The 10138-nt window shown below is 38.8% G+C and overlaps 1 protein-coding gene across 2 annotated transcripts; it reads right to left on the bottom strand.

The window, feature by feature from the left end:
• Positions 1-130: 130 nt before the first annotated feature.
• Positions 131-9894, bottom strand: slc16a13 (solute carrier family 16 member 13). 2 transcript variants are annotated; one of them, XM_041985063.1, is made up of 7 exons: positions 9773-9894; positions 7724-7791; positions 5314-5559; positions 4557-4700; positions 3751-4007; positions 2187-2718; positions 131-1260 (listed from the first exon to the last, which is right to left on the bottom strand). In XM_041985063.1, exons 3-7 carry the CDS (start codon positions 5540-5542, stop codon positions 1022-1024), a joined length of 1401 nt encoding a protein of 466 aa, XP_041840997.1. In that variant the 5' UTR covers positions 5543-5559; positions 7724-7791; positions 9773-9894; the 3' UTR covers positions 131-1021. The 2 variants fall into 2 exon arrangements, with proteins under 2 accessions (XP_041840997.1, XP_041840999.1); XM_041985065.1 differs by lacking the exon at positions 7724-7791.
• Between the last annotated feature and the right edge of the window lie 244 nt (positions 9895-10138).

Raw genomic sequence — 10138 nt, 5'->3', positions numbered from 1 at the left:
AACATGGAGTGAATCCAGTTGCTCTCAAAGCCAAGCATCTTTGGTTTACAAAGTCAATCTTGGTTTATGGTTTTCAGACGCGCAGAGTGCTTATGCAAACAAAATGAAATTACTATCAGAAAGTGCACTTGAGAAAACACAGTCTTGTTCTCCTGCAGAGCAACACAATGCACTGATAGAAGGAGAGATTCCTGAGGCTAAAAAGCTGTTACTAGACCCTGTTTCAGAGCTTTGCATGATAAATCAGTGTTAACATAAAGCAGCACTGTGTGGACCAAGACACTTAATATCTTATCCATACATCTATATAAACAAATTAGTGGTAGTAAAACAGACATTTGCAGGACTTTGTGAAGCTCAGTGTCATCAAACTGGAAAACAAGACCAGAGTTAGGCCAAATATAAACAAAATAAAAGCAATTAAACACAAAAACTTACACCTTAGATTATGTCTTGGGACAGCAACGTAAAATACAATGGTTTGTAGAGATTGTAATATTCATTCATGTTAAATTCTGAAAATCTTTTTTATTCTAAATGTCACAACTACCATGTTTCACTAAATCTGCATAATATCAATGGTATGTGTAGTTAAAATGTGCACTTTTTTGTAGATAAGGTGCACAAAGAACAGGAGGCTCCACAGAGCTTTAATCCAGCTGCAGTGATGGACAGTATTTGTGCTTATAATCATCATCTGTGTCACAGTTAACTGAACAAAGTCTAATTTAAGGGTGCAAAATCATATATGCAGAGTCATAATTACATTTAAAATTCATATGAACAACTGTGGAAATAGTTTTTCCTTCTAAGATTCTCAGCCAGGTAAGCTGAAAGCTCATTTGATGGCATGTTTCTTTTTTTTCTGTATTTAATCGCTGGTCCTTCTTCTGCTGGCGTCACTATTTGCTTTGGATCTGAGCCTGTGAGGTATAATGCAGTTCTTCATCAACTCATGCAACATAATTCATGACGATGACCTCTTCAGAAAAGTACCATGGTCTGATACAGGCTGGTTATTTCACCTGTCGGACCTTTCCACTGTTGGATTATTTGTGTCAGGTGGCAAACTATTCATCTGCAGCAGCTCTGGATGTAAACTGTTACTCTTCTCATCAAAGGAGCATCTTTGAGGAGGCGGTGGATCTGTGCAGGAGAAATAGTGAGGCAGAGTGGCCATGGTCAGGCTACCGAGGAGCAGAAAAGAGCCCGCGACCATGAAGGAGGCGACATAGTTGCCTGTGATGTCCTTAAGCAAGCCTTCAAACACAGAGACAGACCAAAAATGAAATCTCCCATCAAACAAAAAATATTAACAAAACGCCATTAACATCACACAAAATATTTAAGAACAATTAAAAATGAGAGTGAAATAATGAACGGAGGAGGAAAAGGATTCATCTGAACTCTCACATGTGATGTTGCTAATGTTATATTTGTTAGTCTGCAGTGGAAAAAAAAGAACCCCTGAAGTCCTAGAAAATGTTGTATGTGTGGTAAATATCCTCAGATTTAGACATCTGTGAGGTCAAACAAAAAAGATAAATATAAGACAGCTGGGGAGTTATTAAATATACAATGCCTTCTCATCAACAGGATTTGGTTAAAATTTTAAAACATTTATGTTTATAATGAGTCAGTGAAGATGATGTTATTGAACCCGTCTTAAATGTTTGACTGCAGTAGAAAGGAAACATGACCATTGTTGCTTTAGGCATGCATGCTGTGACACAAAACCTCTTTTTTTCTTGTAATTTTTAAAACAAACAAAAAATAAATTTACCACTTTCAATAAAAAAATATATACTTTTTTTTTCTCATAAATTCACAAGTCTCATCTATAATCAGAATTACTCAATTTTTTAAACCCTAATACCTCTTTGTAACACAGATTTTCGAAGAAAAAAAATGCAGCAAAAATTCGATTTTTTTTCTTCTTTAAAATAAAAACTTTTCACTTTTGTTTTAATGATTTGGACCTAATAAAACTCCCATTTTCTGGGTGTTTTAATGAGATGATCTGACTGACCCATATTTCTAGTTTCAGGGTGTGAACTAATTTGGGAACTTCGGATGATGAAAGATGTCATGGTGTTCACTGCAAACAGTACTGACGTTATATACAGACTCAATCACAGTGTTTTCTCCTCTAACGCTCCAACTTTGCTCCTTCAGTGTGCTCCTACCTGACAGAGGAGCCCCCAGCAGTCCTGCACCACTCTCGATGAGCTGCAGCAGTCCGAGCCCCCCCATCACGCGCTCCACACCAACAATCATAGGCACCACTGCAAACACCAGAGAGGTCAACGCTCCAGAGCAGAAGCCGTAGAGGAGGCTGATGAACATTAATGCAGCGTAGGATCCAGTCAAGGAGCTCACAGGCAGCAGCATGATGAACACTCCCGCCAGAGACGTCCACAAACCCACTAAATGAATGAGCCGAAAGTGGCCCAGGTCAGAGAACCAACCCGACACTATTCGGCCCAAAATGTCCGTCGCACCTGCTGCTGACATGACAAAAGCAGCCTGGTACTCTGAGAAGCCACTTTGGCGACTGTGAGCCACCAGGTGGAAATATGGCACAAAGTAGCCAACATTAAAAAGAGTGACGGCCAGTGTGTAGGTGAGATAAGGCCTCTCCAAGAGCAGCGAGAGCTCCAGGTAGGAAGAGACTCGCTGCAGGATATCAGCACACGATGACCTGCTCTGAGAGTCCACCTGCAGAGGAAAAAACAAATAAATAAATCCTGAGTTTCATCATCATTTTGCAACCCTACAATTTCCTAATTGTTTTTATTACAAATTCATGACAGACCTCAAACTATTGATAGCTCAACATGGATTATGATGAAATATTATTATTACAGTCCTGGACAAACTGTAAGAGACCAAACTAGATTTTCATTACTTTTTAATACCTTGCTATTTTTACAACACCCTCTCTTCCGTTTACAATTAGGCCTAAAATGATAAAGATTATAGATACTGCTGGCTTAGGTGGTCTTTCAGTTATGCTGCCATAGGAGGAGGCTGCTGGTTCTGCTTGGGGACGACCCCACAATACACTGACCACTTCCCTACACTTTCTTTTTTGTTGTCATAAATTTGTGCTTCTCTGTTTCTTTCACAGCACATATCCCTGGCTTAGAGTTAGGGGGTTTTCTTGCAGATCTTTTACATGAAAATCCTTCATTTTCAAGTCTACATGCTATGCTTTTTCTAGATATCTTTAAACCACTTGTAGCTCTAAAATTATATGACAAACTTTAAAGGGCTGTTTTCCTCTTAGCACAGTAAATTTGAGGTGCCATTCGACTTGAGCTGTGGCCTTTTCTCTTTTTTACAGAACTTTGTTGCAGAATCTTCAATAGAATATTTTTTTACTGTGAACAATAACACAGGAATTCCTAAACTTTTCAGAATTTTCCAAATATATGGATACATTATTCCATGTGTGGTGTATTCCTTTAGTTTTGATACAGTGAAACCTCATCACAGGAATAAATTTATGGCCATTTCTTGTTAGTATGAACCGAGGGTGTGATCTAAATAGCAGCCAATAATAAACTCAGAGTGGTATTTTTTCCTTCTTTTTTTCAGGACTGTAGGTTCAAATACTCATAAAAAGAAAAGGGACACAAACTTTCTTGATCCAGCAGATGTAAATTCCTGTTGATTGTACTCATAAATGCTCTAACTGGGTACAAGTCTGCTTTTTAGACTAGCATACTGCTCTATTATGTGGTCTACCTTTGCTGGGGCTTCAGGTCTCCGCTTTGGGCGGATGAGGGCTCCACAGGGCACAATGTTGAGGCTTAGACCCCCCAGAATGAGCAGGGCGCCTCGCCAAGCATATGTTTCCACCAGCAGCTGGAAGAGTGGGTTAAAGGCAAAGGATGAGAGGCCAATGCTGGAGAAGCCCAGTCCCAGAGCCAGTGCACGGCGGCGGGTGAAGTTAGCCATGACTGTGGCAACCATGGGAGTGAAGACCAGCCCCCAACCCAAACCTGGAGTTAAAGTACATGAAGGGCACTGTGAAGGGTCAGTTTGGGCAAATGCAGGTCACTACTCTGGTTACACAGTTAACTGATTAACCACAAAAGTTATTTTTCACTTGTACATCACAAAAACACCTCTAAAGTCATTGAGTTCTATGAACAACTATGTGCTGGATCAAAATGTGACACTTGATATCTGCACATGTAGACTTATCAGAAAAATCTGTTGAATAAGTTTCCTTCATCCCACCAGCAGACCAGAGAACATTTTGAAAAGTTCAAGCAACAATTTACCATGCTCATTTGAGTAAGCATGTAAAAGCTTTTAGCTGTAACATTTCCAAAGTTAAACGAACAAGTCTGAAGCAGAATGATGCCACAACTATTTTAATTATGGCAGTGCTTTTAGGCCTTGGGTTGCTTTTTATTAACAGAATCTGTCTTACTGGAACCACCCCAGGGTGGTATGGGTTAGAGATAACCTCAGAAGTTAAACATCTATAAAATGAATATGGTATGTTTTGTTAATGTAGATGTCCATGAGGAAGAGAAACCAACCTGAAACAACACCCATTGTGAGGTAGAGGTGAACAAGGCAGGTGGCCTGAGAGGCAAGTATGAGGCCGAGTGCAGCAAGAAAGCCTCCCGTCATCACCACCAGCCTGGCATTATATGCATTACACAGTGCCGCACCCAACGGACCTGCAAAACACACACACACACACACACGCACACACACACACACACACACACACACACATTTATAGTAAGTAATATTTCATCAAACTAAAAGGTATTAGGCCTTTTTCTCTTATAGTTGCAACAATATTGTCAAAAATATCTTATTTCAGACTGTTACATTCACAACATTCAGTCTGTTTTCACTCATCACTCCAGCTGTTGAGTGTTTTGTGAAGCTTATCAAAGAAAACTTTATACAACTATTGCTACAACAAAAGAGTATATCTAAATCTAAAATGATCTAAAAATTCAGTCTGCTGTATTTTTGGTACCATTACAACTTTAAATAAATTTTTATAAACCACAAGCAGGCTGAGTTAGTAATGAAGGACCTAGAGGGCTTTATGATGTTAATAGCATATATTGTATGAAACAAATGAACCGTCTGAATAAATATGTCCTCTAAAAACCTTTGAAACAACATAATAGTTAATATTCAAGAAGCTGAACATGCAAAACCTACACAATATTAACCAGATCCAGCTTCTAAAAAGAAAAGAATTGCTGTTTTATTTTCAAAATTGAATTAAGTATAAGCAGCACATTCATATGTTACTATGCAGAAGTGACTCACTGAAGAACTGCTGTGCTGCCAGGCCAGTGGATGAGATCCAGGAGATGGCCTGAGCGCTCTCCTCAAAATACTGGATGAACTCCACAAAGAAAATTCCCAAACTGCGCATCAGGCCAAACACGAGGCTCGTGCTAATGAACATGGCTGCAACCAGCACCCAGCCCCAGCCTCCGTCTGGACCCTCTGCTTCACCGGCTCGGCTCTCTGATTGCACCTTTGACTTAGCCATGTCTACATAAGACTTAACTAGAAGAAAAAAATCAAGAACGATAAAGATAAGTGCATGAGTAGAACAAGGAGAACAGGCTTTTTCCAGCAAGTTCCAAACACATAAAGAAATAAACCTCAAGAAAAGCAAAAAGCTGAACAAGTTTTAGATCTTCTCCGTGGCTGACGTAATGATTAACTTCCAACGGGCCAATAAACTGTTGTTGTGTCATTTATGTGTGACTGGGCTGCTTAACAATTTGGCTTTCATTTGAGCAGATATGGGTGAGAGGTGAACTGGAGCAGCTGATCGCTGATGAACATTTTCAGCACAGATAAATCAGACATCCAGTGAAAATTCACTGAAAGTTCCCAACATTTCTTCCTTAAACAAAACAGCAGAAGAGACACAGGATTTTAAAAAGGAGAAACTCAAACAGATTTGGTTGTGTTTTTTTTTTTTTTTTTTCTTTAAACAAATTTTCTTCTTCTCTAATATATAATTCTAGCTGCTCAATAATGCTGGGTCTTCTATGTCGCAGTTCATGAGGTACCAGATATCTTCAATCACTGGATGGCCTGGACTGCAGGTGGGCTAATTCAGCACCTGGATTCTTCTATGTAAGGGATAATGCCCGACCATTATCATAAATTAATGGACTTTGTAGAGGCAACCGAATGGCAAATGGCCACTACGGAGGGCATTATACCGCTTATACCATGGTCCATTAAGAAAGAAAAAAATATTAAAAAAATTATTAATGTGTTAATGTTGTTTTTTACCAGTAAAATCGTAGGTTTTTCACAAGAAGCGGCCGATTGGACTATTTTGTTGTGACGCGTTGCCAAGGTAACCGGCTCTAACACAGAACCTGCAGCTCAGTCGGCCGCAGTTATGTTAAGTGACACAAACATTTCAGAAGGCGGGTGCAGCTCTTACAGTTTGTGTGTGTCCAGAGGATGATGCAACATTTTGTTTTAAACAGTCAAAGTCCACAGATAGTTTCCTACGTCCAATAAGCCTGCAGGCTGCTTTCATAGCGACGCCCGTCACAGACGTGATCTGGCGTGTCTCCAGCGGCAACTCTTAACCGGCGCTAACACAGAACCTGCAGCTCAGTCGGCCACAGTTATGTTACATGACACAAAGTGTCATTTCAGAGGGTGGGTGCAGCTCTTATAGCTTGTGTGTATCCAGAGGATGATGCGACATTTTGTTTTAAACAGTCAAAGTCCACAGATAGTTTCCTACATGTTCAATAAGCCTGCAGGCTGCTCTGATCTGGCACATCTGCAGCCCGGTGTCTGAGTTTCTGTTGCCACAGGTTACCAACTACCATTTAGTCAGCGCAATAATTTACAGCAATAAGGCTATTTGGCTGGAACTTCTTTTATAGGTGTCCATTATCACTTTTTAATGGACACCCTCCAGCCAATCAGAATCGAGTATTCACCCAGACCATGGTATAATCTAAAGTAATGCTGTTTGTATTCGGTGTGATATATGTGATGCCGGGCAAACTGGGTATATTTATGCTCCTTGAAGAGTTTTCACATCTCATCTGAGGGGCTGCATCAGTTCTAGGCAACAGGTAAGAGTATTTACGGTGCATCAACCCTCACTCAAAACTCATATGAAGTTTGGTTGGTGGGGAAACCTCTGCTGGATGTCACCTAAAAAACTGGACCTCCTCATACATGAGCTTCATTAATTCATCAACAATGAAAAACAATGCATGGCAATAAATGATTTAATCCAAAATAATATGATATTGTACATGGACGGATCACTTCTTAAGTAATAACATTAAGTAATAGCATGCTTTTTATCTAAGTACACATGACTAAAAGAAAGATAAGGCTTGGCAATAATAATTCCTACTACACAGGAGGAGGTGAGAATCCTTTTCCTTGTTCTGTACAGTTTGGTGAGTTTTATATATAAATAAAGGAAGCGAGTAGCAGAGCAACTTTATCCATTTCTAACCTAATGCCTCTCACTGCCACACAGAAGGAATTACAGGAATTTACAGTCAACACACAATTAAACGCCTCAAGTCCTGAAAGACTTCACACATATCAGCCAGAATAGAAAACGCCTTGAGGTAAACTAACAACTTTGACTCAAACATTAAATTACATTGACTGATTACTTTTTGTGCATCTATATATAATCAGTGAAATTAAATAACGAACTACTGACCTAGAAACCTACTGGCAGACGAGGAGGTGAAGCAGAATTCCAACCACTAGGTTTCTGTGCAGCACAAGCTGTGAAAAAACATTACATGTTATGGTCATTTGCTGTGCTTCTTCTATTTAAATAGCAATGCAGGCTATCACTATGAGAGTGGCAACCAGTATCTGTGTTTGAAATCATATTTACAATTGTGCAACATCATTGTTCCTTTCGATGAGCTTTTTATAAGTATCTGGCAACTGAAAATGTCTTTTAATGCAACTTTGCAATCTGTGTACATTCTTGTTAAAGATTTTCTATTAATTAGAAGTCTGTGGCAGTTGTTTTCTGTCTTTTCATAATTTGCTGTATATTTTCTTTAAAATTTTTTCTTTAAAAATATAACAACCCATGAAGGTTGTGGGGGATCTGGAGCCGGTCCCAGCTGCTGCCAGACAGGAGGCAGATTACATCCTGGAAAAACTGCCAGTATATTGTAGGGCTGGCCTTAAACAAAGTTTTGTAATCATTATTTGTTGGTTTGTCTGTCTGCCTGTCTGTTAGCAACATAACTGAAAAGTTATGGAGGATCTTGATGAAATTTTTAGGAAATCTCAGAAATGGAATAAGTAATTATATATTTGGTGAAGATCCGGATCACCGCCTGGATCCAGGATTTTTTACAATGTGGAAATAAGGATAATTTTGCCATTATAGTTTCTAACTAAAAAAAATAATGCCCACAATCATTGGCTAATAAGAATTACAAAGCCTGGCGGAGGACTGCTCTCTCCGAGTTCTTCGTATTTTGTTCTTTTAATGATCTCTAAGACTTTTTTTTTGGAAGTTATTGGTGAAATATTAGACTTTTTTGTAGTTATCCACACTAGTGACATCTGCAAAGCTCCCAGGTGAAGTGTCTTTCTTGACTGTTTAGTTACCAATATACTCTACCTTCTTATCTGCCATTTAATTATTAGCTGTTTACGTCTTGATGTAATGTTTTATCTCTCATCTCATTTATTCATTCACACATTCAGAATATGTGTCTATATGTTTTGTAATTTCTAACACATCTAGACTGCAGGCGGGTCAGACAAGTACACACACGTTCTGTCTATTAAGCCATCTGACATAAGTTTGTTCCAAGAGAAACTGCCAACTTCTCTGTGCGGTTTCCTCATTTACAGTTACACTTCTTGAAAACAGTGGTTTCTGTTCTTAGCCTCTGCACACTGAGGTTTCCCCGAATCTTTCATAACATTATGCATGTTAGAAGTTAAAAGCCGACACTTGTTGTTGGACTTATAGATGTTTTTGATGGAGTTTGCTACAAGGTGGAGAACAACAACCCATCCTTGCCTGGAAATATTAAATTTCTGCAGGGTGTTCCTTTTGTACCCAATCCTGGCACCCTCACCTGTCCAGCATTTAATCTGCTAATTGTACAAACCTTCCAGATGGGTGTTACTTGTACATAAACTTTTTTCCTCACATTTAGTTTATTTCTCACATTTATGAGAGGACTTTTAGAATCCAACTCCAAATCTGTTTATATTTTATAAATAGGATGAAAACACTAATAATATTTTTGGGGAAATTGTGTCTGTTAAATATTGATTACATTTACAGGGTTGCAGTTATCCTGCCATTTAGAAATCTTTTTTTTCTACGTGAAAATGGCTTCCTACGAATTACGAATATAAACGTATCAACACTTCTCAAGAAGATAATTGTGTGTGATAGGAAAGCAAAAATCAAACTGAAAAGATGTCTGTTATAGAGCTATCTAATGTTAGTGGTATAACCTCACATTGTTTTTATAAATCATAACGAACCTAAAATATTTCCTGTTACGGTTTAATAACAATCTAACGCTTAAAAATAGCGAATGGTTTCAGACTAGTTTTTCCTCCCGCTGTTAACTTTTGTCACTATTGTGTTATAAATGTGAAAACATAATTTTCAACAGAGGACTCGGACTAAAAATGCCGGCGCACGAGGTCTGAAAGGCTGACAGTGTGGTGGTGAAAACTTCACTTCAGCTGCTTGTAAGTTGACGCCAACACTCACCGTTGCTCTGTCAGCTCTCTTCACAGCGGCACATGGTCCACAGTCTCCAGATTCACCCTGATAAACACAATGTTTCACGACGTACTGCCACTGCGAGTAGCTGATAGGGAGACTTTGACACACAGCTGAGCGTGCGCAGTGGTCACGAGGGCGCGTTTAGTCGTTATAAGCACTGGTTACATGTGTGTAGTACTTTATCTCATGTAATGTATTTCACAATCCATATGTAATTGTCAAATTTATTGGAATTTACTTATTAATGTTTAATTGATCATGTTACTTAAATTTAAACTGTGGGCAGCATCATTTTTTTTTCTACTTGAAAAAAAAGATATAGGCTACATTAAAAAGACCTAACTTCTTGGG

Source organism: Melanotaenia boesemani, chromosome 5 (assembly GCF_017639745.1).
Source record: "Melanotaenia boesemani isolate fMelBoe1 chromosome 5, fMelBoe1.pri, whole genome shotgun sequence".
Taxonomy (NCBI): Eukaryota; Metazoa; Chordata; class Actinopteri; order Atheriniformes; family Melanotaeniidae; genus Melanotaenia; species Melanotaenia boesemani.
This window is presented reverse-complemented; position numbering and strand designations above follow the sequence as displayed.

Bases quoted from the DNA above. Each gene is read 5' to 3' on its own strand.
- slc16a13 (XM_041985063.1), bottom strand. From the start codon at position 5,542: ATGGCTAAGTCAAAGGTGCAATCAGAGAGCCGAGCCGGTGAAGCAGAG. The intron at 4,701-5,313 runs GTGAGTCACTTC...TGTGTTTTGCAG, and splicing joins GGCAGCACAGCAGTTCTTCA to GTCCGTTGGGTGCGGCACTG. The intron at 2,719-3,750 runs GTAGACCACATA...TTTCCTCTGCAG, and splicing joins GACCTGAAGCCCCAGCAAAG to GTGGACTCTCAGAGCAGGTC.